The 15384-nt window shown below is 39.7% G+C and overlaps 1 protein-coding gene across 6 annotated transcripts in view; it reads right to left on the bottom strand.

The window, feature by feature from the left end:
* The window catches only part of ATP8A2 (ATPase phospholipid transporting 8A2), a 318328-nt gene that overhangs the window by 239128 nt on the left and 63816 nt on the right, over window positions 1–15384 (bottom strand). For all 6 annotated transcript variants that reach the window (XM_027652089.1, XM_027652079.1, XM_027652098.1 and 3 more), the window contains 6 exons: window positions 14957–15001; window positions 13603–13678; window positions 6906–7011; window positions 5464–5546; window positions 3777–3826; window positions 1684–1753 (listed from right to left, as the gene is read on the bottom strand). In XM_027652089.1, the coding sequence (XP_027507890.1) occupies window positions 1684–1753; window positions 3777–3826; window positions 5464–5546; window positions 6906–7011; window positions 13603–13678; window positions 14957–15001 (430 nt within the window). The remainder of the gene's footprint in view (window positions 1–1683; window positions 1754–3776; window positions 3827–5463; window positions 5547–6905; window positions 7012–13602; window positions 13679–14956; window positions 15002–15384) is intronic.

Here is a 15384-nt window from a genome sequence, read left to right as displayed (position 1 = left end):
TGTATTTATAAGCTCAAGTGAAGCAACCTTCATAGATTTGCTAATATCAAAACCAAGACTATATTTAAAGTAATACATTTGAGTTTTAGAGATTCTGATTTGATTAAGTCATTTAGGTTGTGCCCAGTGGCAGGAATACTGCATCCACTTTAAATAACGAAGACAGAAGTACACTCTGCCCTTCTCCTCTCTTTCCATAAAAAGGTCATCATTACTGGGGAGTACAAAACATTTCTAAGTTATAAGACAATCTATTGATTTCAGAGAGTAACTGTCTGGTCTTAAGTTCAGTACATACTGTACTCGCATGCAGAAGAAGAGTTTCCCACAATCCTTTCTAGAAAAGATTCCCATTGATGTCAAAAATTAAGAGGCAGAAACACTGATCTCATTCTACTGCGAAATTCTCTCAGAAGCAACCTTCCTCCTGCAACAGTTTTCTTCTTCACTAAATCAAAGGACAATTGAGAAGGCTAAAAGCTGCAATCAAAATACAGCACCATTGTATCTAGAGTCTCTGGATTTTATTCTGCAACTACCAAGAACAAGTTGTTACAAACATGTAAAATACAGAAACCCTACTTTTACTCATACATATGCTCTTAAGCTAAGTAAACAGGCCTACATCTAGCACTGATTAGAGACAGACATACAAACCAACCTACTATGGAGGCAACAGGACAGAGGATGACTACCAGAATGTGCAACAGTTAATGCAAAAAGGCAGTTAACTTACATCTCAGAAGAGTGGCAGATGCAGCAGACAAACCACCAGATTACACTAATCACTGCAACACTTTTGCTCTGTTAGTACATCTAGGGCTGGTCATATGGAAGACAATATGAAATTTTGTACTACAAACTCTCCTGTTCTCCATCCCCTCCAGTGCCACACTCCAAAAAACAGTGTAAATTCAGGCATAGCATGAACAACGAGCAGTTGCAAGTCTGTGTGGTCCTACTAGACATACAACTGTAAATTACTGCACAATGGTAGCGGTCTTAATACACTGTCACCACTCCAGCATGAAGCCAGCACATCTTTATCAAATCAGGGGAGGTAAACTGAAGCAATAGAGCAACGCACCCAGACCTATATGTCAGGACAAATTCAAGTAAACTAGATCCTTAGAGGTCAAAAATACTTTTTCCCTGTTGAAAAAAAGCCAGGTCCATAGTTTTCCACTGACTTTAGAATGACTCTCTGGCTTGGACAATGTTAGTTTTGCAGACTTTGTACTGCGGTAGGTTATTGCTCTTGTCAGTGGAGACAGAAGCACAACATGGAGCAAGTCATGATGACAAACAGCAGGTGCAGAGACACAAGAGAGCCAGACCAACAGTCAACCACTTGAGAACAGATTTTAATATTATGAATTCAGACAACAGCATTTAGTCCAGTCCCTGAACTCCCACAGTACAGTTGGGTGAAATCTTGACTTTGCTGAAGTAAAGGGTACTGCTCCCATTAGTTTCAGGATTTTAACTGGGCAGTAGAAAGCCTAGCAATCTTCCTGCCTGCAAAAGGAGTCAGAGGAAGAATGACAGCTCTCTTAAATCACTTGGCCTTAAACAGAAAGCTAACAGGTATTATGTATGAGACATGAAATGCCAGCATCAGCCACAGCTGTTGAAACAATAACTGGTACTGTTAATTCTCCATTAGGCAGCATAATTACTTACAGCCCCTTTGCAGTAGAGACGTAGTTGTCCTGCTGGAGTTCGAACAATCACTGACATTCTCTTCCTGTTGCTAGTGAAAAAAAAATATTTGCTTTCATTAGTCAAAGCGATCAAGAGTAATTCCTGTTCTAGCCAGTGAATTTTCTCACATGTGTTCAGTGCATCTGAGATATGATGCGATATAAGAGTAGTAACTTAAGATCACACAACCCTTGACAGCAAGGAGAGAAACACTAAATTGCCCATTTCCAGCTTCAGCCCTATGGCTCCTGTTGGCAAGCATTTAACCAGAACACAGACTTACACTCAAATGTAAGCAAGAAAAAGGCAAGATAGGATAAAATGCTCTGGAAAAAGTGGGAGCCACATTTACTTTCAACTTTTTCTTATTCCTTTAGCAAAATTGTTTTGGGAACTCACTATAGAAACAGAATCATTAAGGCTGGATGTATCTATTATATGTGTAACAGACATTGAAACAACCATCCACTGTCAAGGGCAGTTATTTAACTTCCTAACTCAAAAAAAAGCAGAAACATCACAGAATGGAATTATGGTATAGACCAGTTCTCGGCCTCCCCACAGGTTCTTTATATTGGTCTACTCAGACCTATATAGCTGCAATTACGTAGAAGGAAGCCAAACATCCTGAGCAAGGCTGCTTATCAAGACAGTCAAGCCCGGTATGTATCTTAAAAATAACATAAAGGTGGACAGTAGCATACTGTACATAGACATTTAACATAGGAACATAGGCAAGGATACGGTTTTTTTAAAGATAATTTTTGGCATTTTACTTAGTAATCTCTCCTTTAAAAGATGCACTAGAAAAAACACAACACAACTTGTAAGAGGCAGACACAAGCTAATCAACTCTCATCAAGGAAACCCTAGGAACATGTGGTTTTGTATAAACATTTTCCTTAGCGAAAGGACAACTTTTTGCCAATGTGTACAAACAGATCAGAGCATAGAGCAATCCTCCTTCTCCTCTTGAAGTTGCTCTGGGAGATCTAGTCTCTTTTCAGAGGTCAAGAACAACATGCACGCAAGCTCTTGGCGCGCATCATAAGATAAAACAATCCCTTCTGAGACTTTCTAAAGAGGGGGTAGAAGGGCAGCAATTAGCTGCGGCCAGGATTTCTGCAACGTGCTAATGACACCAGGAAACTTCCATATGCTTCTTGAAATCTAATTGTTGGAACTTCCTCGCTGGTCATGTGGGAAGTTGCTACACACAGTGGAAAAGTAAGATAGCTTTTTTCTGCTGCAAGCAGGCTACAGCTATTCCTGTAATAGACATCAGGGTACTGTGGTCAGCTTGTCAAAAACCCCCAAAGACTCTTTAGCGCCTTTTTAGATACTTTCCACAAGCAGCTTATGTAGCTACATTATGTAGTAGGAAAGGGCAAAGCAGTCAAGAGTAACCTTCAAAGCAAGCCAGCACACAAGAAAAGCTGCCTACCCTAATATTCCCCCCCCCTTTAGTTTTACATAGTCCTTTTGAGCAAGACCAGCCAATTCACAGACAGCAGAGGACAAGAGTTCAAGGCTTTAAGCCACAGTAAGAGTAGGAAAAAAAAAAAAAAAAAAGACTGCTGACTAGCACCATCCAAACTGACATAACTTTTATCAACTGAAAAACGAAAATCATCTCCAGTGATTTAGGGGTCCAATTCATCAAACAAAGCTTCTTGCTACGCAAGCAATGCCCATCCTAACGGGCCTGACATGCTCAAAGTGCTTGCAATGTTTATATTTTCATAGTTGGAGCGGTTGTTAAGAAGGAGCACCTCCAGCTGCAGTTTCCATCTACTCAAAAACAAGTAATTTACAGAAGATCTATAAAAGCGTGATCTCAAAGTATGTTCTTCAAGAAGACAAGTAACGCATAAGGATATCCACACGTTACAGCAAAACACTTCCAGAGCAGCAACTTTTCAATAAATCGAGATGCAGTGGCAAGGAAGAGTTTCATGCTCACATGTCAACAGCCACCAGCTCTGTACTCGTCCTGTATTTTTTTATCTCAATAACACATTTACAAGAATGGTATTCTCATGCTGCATTTAGTATATTAGAGGAAAACTCACCTGGAAAACTCCAGCACATTAAGAATTTCAAAGGTTTTCTCTTTCCCCAGCTACAAAAGAAAGCATGTACTATTATAAGTACAATCCACATTGTATTCTTAGACGTGCAAACATGCAAGCTGGTCAGGTGTCTCTCACACAACCCAGTATAAATAAATATGGCAATGGCTCCCTCTGCTGGTTAAAGTACGCAGAGCCCGATTTAATGAACTTCCTTCAACATTCAGTATTGCGGCATCCTTCATTTGCTATTGCTACACCATTACAACGGAATCAATACCTTACTCTAAAACTATAGGCATGCTCTGAAATGAAAACTGCATAATTAGTTCTTAATAGCCATCAACAGGCTCTGAGTGTTTTTCCAAGTTAAAATAAAGATGCTCTCCAGATTTGGTGTTAAAATAACCTTTGACTGAACTCCCTAAGCATTTCTTTTACTTGAATTTACAAGAACATTAATTACATTTTTCATGGTAAAAAAAAAGTTAACTGAGGAGAAATTCCTCTTATCACCAACAACTCTCTGCTAGGGTTGAGCATGAACCACCTGAAGAAAGAGCAAGATTTCAAAACACCTGCCATACCTGTTATATAACAGAAACAAGGAGTAGTAGGAATTACTGGAGTCTCAAAACTTCAGTGGTATTTGTAGCATGTGGTTAAAGAAAGTGCTGCAGTAAAATCTAATTGTAGTATAGACTTACGTCCTACAAGGCACATTTCAATTCAGCAATATCCCCGAGACCAAAAGGCATCTCCGACCCATGTTACATGTGCTGGCACTGACATAGGCAATGAGGAGGGACAGGAACCTCTGGGAGTGACAGCTTTTATTGCTGGCTGTAGACTGACCATGCTCCTGACTTGGTATTGGGAGTATAAAGCTAGGTCAGGTAGGCCTGGCTCTTTCTGCAGAGAAGAGAAGCACCTAGACAACTCTAGATGACTGCTCATCCTACATTCTTCCCCTTAAATTAAGAAGTAATTTCTCAGAAATTGTTAAAAGTTTGTGACAAGTCCTAGAAGATGTGTTTTAAGTGCTCATCTTGGCAGTGTACCAAGGAATTTGCAAGTGAACACACCCAAGAGGAAGGACAAAAATACATTAATCATTTGTAAAAAGCACCCTACCAGCTGCATCTGTATAAATCTGGAGCCATTTTAGCTTAGACTGCAACTTGAGTCTGAACGTAGCCCATGAGTTTGAGACTGTCTGTGTCAACTGTAACCCATTAACTACGCATCCCTGCATATAGAGCTTGTTAAGTAGATACATCTTCTTAAGAAAATGAGGAACATCTTACTCAGAAAAAAAAAAAATCCCTTTTAATACAAGAAATGAAACACTTAGAAGAATTGTAACTAAACATAATAGCTAGAGACATGAATTTGCTTCTGAGTGTGAGTGTTCCCATCTGTGCCTCCCAGACAAGGAAAATATTTTTCAGGCATGACTGGTGTTATTTCCCATGTAAGCTTGCAACTTTCTATTGCCCATGTCACACAAAAGGGTAAAGGACTTTGCATCTTCAGATAGATTAAAACCATTTCGCCCCGTGGGCAAAAGCCTTTTGCATGTAAGCACCACAAGGACCCTGGAAAGGGGCCCTCAGAGGAGCCACACGGGACATGTTTATGCTCTGCACGAGCTTGGCAGCCTGTGCCATGCACACCTACCACTTACCGCATCAATGATAACTGAATGCGGAGTCCGTCCTGTGAAGACATAACCAAGTTTTTTTGCTCCTTTCACTAATGCCCCTTCATCTGCCAAAACAAACAAACAAAAAGCTTAAATTTCATCTGGTATGTAAGAGAAGCCTCCAAAACCCATATTAAATACGTCAGACTGCCAAAACAGAAGTCCCCTTTCCATATCCTGTCCTGTGTACAGTTGCTAGAGTAGCTCTGCACACCCTTACACAAAAAGGTTCAATGCTTAGTTTTACAAAGGCCATGTAATATCAACTACACGAACTTTGTACTCAATCCATATAAAATATCCTGTAACTACTGAAGCATTAAACTCTGTTCTTTGGAGAAGTCATACTTTTCTACAGGAAAAAGGGAAAATACCTGTTCTGAAAGAAGATCAAAGCCTTTGTTGTTACTCCAAATTCCTACAATATGCCTTTAATTCATTTTCTGCTGTAAAGGCACTAAGTTCACATGCTATAGAAATACAGCACTGTCTTCTGGAGAGTAAAATGAGCAGTGTCATTAGGAGCTCAAATAACAGAGCTGAAACCAGAGCCAACACTTGTACCTCCACTAGGTACCTAAAGAGACTCATTAAGGAGCAAGTGCCATTAAGCACAACCACCACACATGTGAATTTAGTGCCCAGTTTAAGCAACCCTTATGTCTCTACGGTACTGTTAGTCTCCTCATGGTTCATCACACTGTCCAGAGCTTCCTTACATGGGCTCTTCACTCTACTTTTCAGACACACTATTAAGACGTAAATGAGAAATGATACTGCTTCCTCACTCAAAACACCACTACAGCAATTCCAAAAATATCTTCACTAACAGAGATAAAACTGATGGAGAGCAGGGTCATGCTGTTCTGCATTCTGGCCATGCCTATACTCTTCAATACCTCTGTGTTAACTTAAAGGAGAAAAAAACGTGTCAAGGGCGGGCCTGAATGTGGCCAGGACTCTGCTATTGGTTATACCATGTCATCTACCAGCACTTGGTCGCTCCCTATTTTGCTTTACGCAGATACTTCTAGATCAAGAAAGACAGTCTGTACTTATGCCAAATAAAGCAAGTAGTTGTTAATGCAGAAACAAATAATTACTTCCATGAATCAGCTCTACAGACTCCAAGTTTTATTTTTGCTTTTCATCACTGCAGAAAGGCCAGAGTAGAAGGTCTCATGAGAGCAGAAGGCATCATGAGCCCAGCCTATCTCTAAAGAAACATCATGAACACTGTAGTTGCATAGGAGGCATTCGAAAGCAGCGTGTACTGATGACAGAAGATGCCAGACCTACTGCTACCATCATGGGGACATCATGTTTTCAAAATCAAAATCTTCACAGAAATTTATGGACCTCCCTTCCATCTACCTTCTACTCCTTCAACTCCTTCCCTCCCAAAAAAGAAAGCAACAATCAACCTGGAGAGGAGGCCTGGTAGATGATTGTATTTCCTTGTCTCTCAGGAACAACAGTATGACACACGGCCAGCAGCGTGAGGAACTCCTGTATGTGTACAGCTGTGGGCTAGACAAGACACCAGAAGAGTGAGGTTTAGCATTACACACAGACTGAGGCATCTATTCACTAAACTGAGAAGACCCCAGAGGTATCACAGAACAAACAAAAAAAAAAACAAAAACAAACAAACAAAAAAATCTGTTCTCTACTCACAGCAGATCAAGACAGCAGAGTTTAGGGCCAGCATTGATGAATTAAGAATGTTAATGATAAAGACCTCACTTAAGCTGAAAAGAGCTGTGAAGCCAGAATATTCCCCCATCTCCCCAAATATAAAAGCATTAGTTCTGTAGCACCCCAAGCTTCATATAGGTGAAGACATCGCCACAAGCCGATGACAATCTAGCAACAAGAAATATTACTAGCAACAAGAAATAATACTGGCAGCTTCTAATAGAGTGACAGTAACCACACCAGAATTAAACCTGATGCAATTGCTCCATTAGCGATGAACATCCAGAGCTGACAGCAGCTGAATAGCCAGTAGAAGGCAACATCATGTGCCCTTCCACAGAAATACAGCATCCAGCCAAGCATAAAATTAATCAATGGTCCCTACACATTTAGCATCATGAGAACATAGAATATAAAACACTGTTCACAGCCAGCCCCAACTGCTTAGATAGACACCAGGTCTGCAACTCAAAGATGCTACAGCACTTCAATCACAGGCCTGTGATCAGCCAACTCTGGCAACTGCAATTTTAGCGATTTGAAATTGAGTCCCCCACCCCTCTCTTCTCTCTTCCCTCTTCTCCATTCCTGCCTCTGGCACAGTATTTATAGTCTCATAGCAGTCAGAAATGGTACTCAGCTGCCCAGCTCAAAACCAGGCACAACTAATTCATTTCAGCTGAAGTGAACACATGGTTCCCCTTCCCCAGCTCTGCTGTAACCATAACATCCACACTCAGCAGCATCAGTGTCTTCTGTCACAGCAGCCATTTGCTCAGTGACTGAGTCAGACATGAACTTAGTAGTTTTACCTTTGCAGAAAACCTTACTTGACTTCGGAAGCTAGATGATATTTTTATGTGCAAAAATTCTGTTAGAGTTTGTAAAGTTTTTATTGGCAATATCAAGGTTTAATGAGTAGGAAGTAAATTACTATAAAAGCCACAAAACCATAACAGCTGGCATACACTATGTCAACATGTGTAAAAAAGTAAGAGTATTAGAAAAGAGTGGAATAAAAAGACTGAATATCATAGACCTATACGCTTGTTTTACTTCATCTACTTTGTCATGAAGATTTTCTAAGTAACTGTTTCACACAGGACCTTTATCTTTGCATACTGAAACCTCCAAATTGTATGGTAACATGCCACCAAAATAACAGCAGTTGTAACTTGTGACATGTTGGGGGTGCAGAGGCTATGTTCAAGAAAATGAACATGTGGAATATAATCAGAGAGTAATGTGTAAAATGTTAAGTCCACAGCAAACTACAATCAGGAGGTTACCGCTTCTATTTGCTTTCACTAGAAATAATGGAAAGTTTTATCTCCATCTCAAAATTCAGAGCCTGCCAAATTCTCATTTCAGTATCCATTGCTACAGACCTTCGATGTGCTTCTTACACTTTTATCACCCAGCTCCTTAACATGCTTTCATAGTATGCGTTCTATCAGCTGGAAACAACCCATCTCCAGTAATGACATGGATTTTAATTCTTCCTATGTATATATTTATGTTTTCAAGTTAGCAACATAATTTGCTGCTGCGTTGATACTTTCACAGCTCACAATGTATTACAGGGCAACCTTCCAATTCTATTGCAACAGATCACCAGAGTCCCGGCTTATCACAACAGCTCCTCCACACAGCTGTCACTTGTTTCCTTTCTATATTGTTCCAATACTAACAATATTTGTTGCACAGGCATGAATCAGGGTAGAGCATTCAAATTTTCAGATCTGTGAACAGAAGATTCATTAATGGGTTCTGTGGCAACACATCCCTTCCAACATGCCAAGTTTAACCCCAGCACAGGACAGAAGTCCCACAGATTAACTGATTCTACCTTATTATTTATTTTCCTCTATTAAATCTCTGGTATTTTAGTAGTCAAATTCTTACTGATGGTCTCAGAGACATTTCTTGCCTGCTCATTTGTTAAGGTCAGCCTTATTTCGTTCCACCCCATTTTTTCCACCTCTATTTATCTGTACCTGGAACAAAGTTGGTATACTTTAGTCTCTTTTTCATCAGACAATAGGTAGTTCTCATTTTAAGTGCCTTTTCCCCCTCATTTTTCTCCTTATGTGGCAAAAGCTCTGGGTAAAAGCCATTGCTTCTTTCTCTGGTTTTGGTTTTGCTTTTTTTTTCCAAAGGTCCATGAAAAAATTTGTGTACAAGCACCTATACCAGGGATACACCCCAGTGGCTAAATTATTTTGCTTACTGCCCCCCTAAAAGCTAAGAACCACATACATATTGAAACAATCCCCTATTTCTGAAAGCAGTTTCTGGGTTGTTATCTATAAAGCATTATCCTCCATGAAAGCAAAGTTTAGCTATCTAGAAGGCACAGCAATATCCATTATCAAGCAAAGCACAGACCACTGGTCATGAAGCTGCATCACAACTTCTTATCCCTTCCTTGCTACCTTATTCAGAGGAACAAAACACTGAGCCAAACCTCCATTTTTCAGGGAGCAAACTGTACTCTGCACCTGCACAGCTACATAACTGCACATATATCACACATGTCCTTATCTTGGCCTTGTCACTCTGAAGACAAACTACTTTTCTCTAGCCAGCTGATAAAATTACAAGGAAGTTGCATGTGAAGTTAAAGATTTTTCACCTCTCTTTTTACTTGTAGCAGTATGAGATCAGTGCCTCCATTCATAATATCTCCAGATGAGCAGGACTGACATTTTTTTGAGCAAATGGTCTAGAAATGGCCAATGGGATATTAAAGCACAGTCTTAACAACTTGAGCTTACTCCTTCAAAGAAGGCATGGCAAATTCTGCCAAGGACAACTACAAAAATACTTATGTACTTGATTACCAAGGAGAATTATGACTCACCATCTTAAAAAGATGTTAACTTCCTACTCTTTAGTTCACTAAAATATCTGGAGAGCAGTGTGAGGATCCAGCCATGTTGGGCACATGGAACAAAGAAGCCAGTAAAACCAAAGAGGACCAGGATATTTCAGGCACAGACTCAAAGAGAACATTATCCAGTGTTTGAATATCAGGAGAATTAAATGCAAGTTCATCTTGCCCAAAACCAATTAAATATGACCTATAATTAAAGATACTGTCTTATACTTGAACAACAGTAGCAAAGTCCCACACATAGTAAGAACAAAAGCAGACAAATGAAAAATATTTCTCACTAATAAGCTCTAATAATTTAGTTGTGAGCTATAAAATGACAAGTTTGCACAGTTTTCCAGCAACAGTCACTTTCCAAACTAAACTCTCCCAGATCTCACTACCTAAACATACTTTTGGCAATACTGTATTCCAAATTCCGGTTTTTCATCCCAGTTAGTAGTGATATGCTTTTCTGGTTCTGCTTTCCCAAGGAATTAAGAATCAGCTGATGATAGCTGTCATTTCAGAGAAGCCTGATCAGATAACAGCCTCAGTTTCCACACACTTCACAAAAATAAGTAGACATGTTGGCAAGGTCTAAACAAACACTTTTCAGTGTAGTAAAGGCTCAACATGAACACAACAGTTGTCTGTTCTGCCAAGCCAGCTGCTAAACTACTCATACCACATACTCACTGAATCAATTTATGCATTTGCAGCTATACTTTCCTGCTTCTTGGCCAAGAGAGAATTTGGGGGCCACCGAACAAAGCTCTTGTGCAAATTGGAATTCATAGATGAAGTTCAGAGAGAATTCAGGGAGATGCAGGAGTCCAAGATGAGATCCAAGTCTATAGTTCCTTCACTTCTTGATCTCCTTCCCTGCTCTCCTATCATCAGGTAAAACATAAGCCCACAAACAGGTTTGCATCTCCATAGCACATATGCAACTAGCAAGCACCAAGATAAAGACCACCTAGTGTATTCACCATACATTCATTCTAATCTTAGAAAGCAACTGATCTTTTCTTACTAGACTAAGAGTTTATGCCATTTTCTCTATACAGCGAAGACAGCATCATTCAGAGTTCATCCAAAAGAACCAGTTCCAAAGAAAAAGCACAGGCAGACAAACCTAGGTACTTTCTTCCACATTAAAATCCCAGAGCAGGCAAGAGAAACTTCCACATGTTTTCAAGACAAGTTATTTTTCCTTGGAACATTTCCTATGGGGCAATAATTCTTGAACTGCTATTCAAGAGCAAACTTGGCTATCAGTCAGCCCTTACACACCAGTGGCCCAGAAGAGCTATGAAATTTAGAGGTGACACAGGATGCTAAAAATCTTCCTAGCAGATGGAAGACAGTCTCAGGAGTATAAGTACATAATTTTTTATTTTCAACCTGGAAAGAAAATTACTTGGCACTGAGACAGCTCTAAACTAACACTTGTGACTGGACTGAAAAAAAAAAAAAACTAAAATCTTCAAGACCAGAGCAATGAGCACTTAGGAGTTTGTAGATATCACACCTAAAGCTTCAGCTGCGAAAGGTCAAATGTTTAAAGGGAATTAATTGCCCAACTAAGTACAGTACCACCTAGCCTCACTAGGCAGCTTGTGCTAGAACACTTCAGTTTTATCGCCTCAGTTCACTAAATGAGTAGAAATTGTCAGACATCTGCAAATGGCGTCTGCAGCTATCTATTAGCTATGAAAAATAAGACACTATGCAGTTTGACAGAAAGAAGTAGCTTATGCACATTAGCAGCTGACCACATGCAAAAAAGCTACAAAGATCCTTCCCTCTACCACTGTCATGGAATTCAGCCCTAATCTCACTGACACAGTCTGACAAATACACCTGAATGTGCCAAGCAAACTGTCATATATAGCCCTTGCATTCCCACATCTTGTGCTAAATCACCATCCATTCCTCCAGTACAGTCAGGCTCTGAAGGACATCTTTGGCCTACACAAGGTACATTTTCAGTCTTACTAGCCAGAAGTTTCCCCAGTGTCTGTGTGCTGAGCCCAACAGTCAGCTGTGCAATGACAACAGTATTTATCCATTTAAGTTCCCACCTAAAAGGAAGCTTGATACATAAGGCTCAGCATGTAAAGAACAAAGACTTCTGGGCTGTGTAGATTAAGTGACACCTAAGGAAGCTACCAAAGTTCTTTACCTGCCTGCTACAACAGCAAATATTTCTTCCATCTCCCGAAGTACAAACTCTATACAGAGAAGATCAAATAATTAAATAGCCCAAAAATAAGGGGCCATCTCAAGGCTAGATCTCACAACTCATTTGATCTATGTCCCTTCTGCTGAGTCTATTAAAATATACCAGAGCACTTATCTATACAGCAGCCAGCAAGCTTTATCTGCAGCCTACTCCTAAACCTGAACGAATACCCGGAGTCAGCAACTACCACAAGCCATAACTGTAGCCATAAATGAACAAACAGGACAAAAAGGAACAGGATGATATCCAAGTCTTAGCTGCAAGCGATGTCCAGTGAAAAACCTTTCCAGTGAACATGATTACAAAAGCCTCATAGGAAACCAGTGCACTGTACTGGGAGGGTCACCTTGACGTACGTTAGAGCAGAGTAGCCATCTTTAGGCTCCATCACCATGAGGAATACGTAGTGCCACATCAAGTAATTAAGAATTCATTTAGGTATTTACACCATGCTGCATTTCAAGTTCTTAAGTACTGTACAGTAGAAAACCAAGTTTTCCTGCAGACGAACAGTATGTTGCAACTACATTTGAAATGCTCGTAACTAAAGTTAACTAGCCCAGTCACAGAAGTTATATTGTCTAAAAAGAACAATCAGCTGGTGGAGTTTGTGCTTGCCAGCGCTCAGATCCCATACTGAGAGACAGCCTGCAGAGAACAAGGGTCATGCTTTTTGCAAGTGTTTGAATTGTCTGGTGTCCAGTTAGACACTTCATAGCCAGATGACTTCTGAATAAACAATGAACTGACACCCTAAAGACTAGAACCCTTTAGGACTCAACCACTTAGCATGAGGCTAAGTGATTAGTAATTTTGGCCTAAGCTTAGATTTGCAATTAAGGCTCATCCCTTACATCCTTTACATAACTGAAATTCCGTTTGCAATACTTAAAGCAAGGCTCATACCAGAACCACCTTCTAATGCTATAGGTTACTGTTAAAAACAATATTTTAACAGGACAGATGTTTGAACAGTCAGTAGTTTTTCTTTTAAACAATTACAATTTCTATCATTACTTGCTACAAAAACATTATCTTCCATATACGACAGCATATATGAAGCTGTTCTATAGGTAGCTGGTATCCATATCAATGCCACTGCTTCTTTAATTCAATAGTAAGACAAGTGGGCAGAAAGGCGTCGGAGGGAGCTATTTTGATTCCTTTTTATCCCCTCTGTGCTTGCATGACACACTCATGGAGCAGACTTCATCACACAAATAGATTTGTTCCGCACTCAATTCCAGACAGGCCTAGAATAGGGCATTTAAGAAGCACGATATTCAAAGAGTAGACTTACATGATCATTTTCAATGTTTTGCAGCAGCCTTGGGTCATCAAATTCACATGATTCACTTGTGGAAGGAGGTAGCTGGCTGCAGAGCAAAACAAGTATATTCAAACAAGTGGCAACATTGCCAATCTTAATACTTCAACTATTTTCTCAGGAAGCAAGTTTAAAAAACAAAATAAGACTCCAGTGCCCTTGAAAGTATTGTGAAAAGATCATGTAAATAATGCAGAAAGTACTAAAAACGAGCAGCAGCAAGAAACAGTTATCGTTGACAGTGTATTTGAGAAGATTCAAGTGTCAATGCACCTCCTGGGACAGATGTTGCAAAAACAGTTTTAAGCACACTTGAAATAAATGGATTTCAAACCAATTTGCTTATAAAACAGATCAAAAGTTCAATATCCGTAAGCTCCCTCCCTAGTCAGAGTTCTGCTTCACAAGTTGACCCTGGAGGATTTTAAGTCTGAGTAGTCCACATAAGTACCTGAAAAAAACTTCCACAGAACTGACTAGGAAAAAAATGTACAGGGAAAGAAAAGAAACAGCAATATATTGGAAGAAAAGAGGTACCAATAGAAATTACATCTCAGCAGAAGTAGCAACCTATCATGGTATCACCTTCCTAAAAGATGATAACAAAAACAATTTTTGTCAGTGGAGAAGCCCAGCTTAGCTCATTAAGCAAGTGCTCTTCTAACAGCATTCAGTGTTTACCTGTTTCTTGGGTGGGAACTCACTTCTTGCCTATATTTGCCATTCAACTCCATGTCAGTCCTCCCTGGCTCTTCCCCCTTTTCCTGATAATCAAAATGTGCTACACTGACACCTCTGTTACACCCCCGGGTTTTCACTCGTTCCTATGGAATGGGACAGATCCATTACCTCTATTCATTAAAGTCCTGAATAAAAAGGAGTAGGATTCTTTTGACATGATACACCTATATACATCAAGTTCTCTCCCAGTTTGATTACTAAAACACAGCATTTTAACAAAGAAGTCCCTTTTCTTCCCCTTGTCATGTCTGAACTTAGTGATTAAAAAGAGTAACATCTAGTCTCTAGCTAGGGGGTAAGGTTAGCAGTTTACTTTTAACTTGACTGTCTACATTTATAAATAAGCACTGCATTAGCATCCAAGCCACCCCAACCACTGCCTATTCCTCACCCCCTTCGCACACCATCTCTTTATGCAGAGAAGATCCATCACTACCCACCAGCTCTGCATTAGGCTCCCACTGAAAGACCATTTTACTCAAACACATTGCTCCCTTGGGTTTCTTCCAGCCCCAAATTGGAAAGTCTTTATATAGATTGTACCCACTTTGCTATACAGAGCACAAACATCCTGGAATATATTTACCTGAAGTCTTCTGATGAGCGTTCTCTTTCCAGCTCAGGAAAGTGACTGAGGGGTAGAGAAAGAAAAGAACATTTATTCCACTTTGGTAACAAAAAAAAAAAAAAAAAAAAAAAGAGAGAAGATCAATGAGTCATTACACAAAAACATATGCTGGTACCATAGGTTCAGCTGTTCATACATCTGAATCAAGGTTTCTGCCTCTTGAGATATCTAATTTAGTTAGCATGAATTTCAAAGGTTAACTTGCACAAAAAACTTAAGACTACCCATTTAAAACTAAGCAAATACAAAGATTTAGTATTCAAGACTCAAAAGGCCAAGTGCTAAGGAGTACTGGCATGACTCAAAGGGATCCTTTAGACAGAAGCAGAACAAAACTGTGAAGTAGATATACCTATACAAGGAATATTAAACTCTACAGTTAGAGC

This window comes from Corapipo altera, unplaced genomic scaffold (genome assembly GCF_003945725.1).
Source record: "Corapipo altera isolate COAL_440 unplaced genomic scaffold, ASM394572v1 0, whole genome shotgun sequence".
In the NCBI taxonomy this organism is placed as follows: Eukaryota; Metazoa; Chordata; class Aves; order Passeriformes; family Pipridae; genus Corapipo; species Corapipo altera.
Note: the sequence above shows the minus strand (reverse complement) of the source record. Positions and strands in the feature narration are given on the sequence as shown.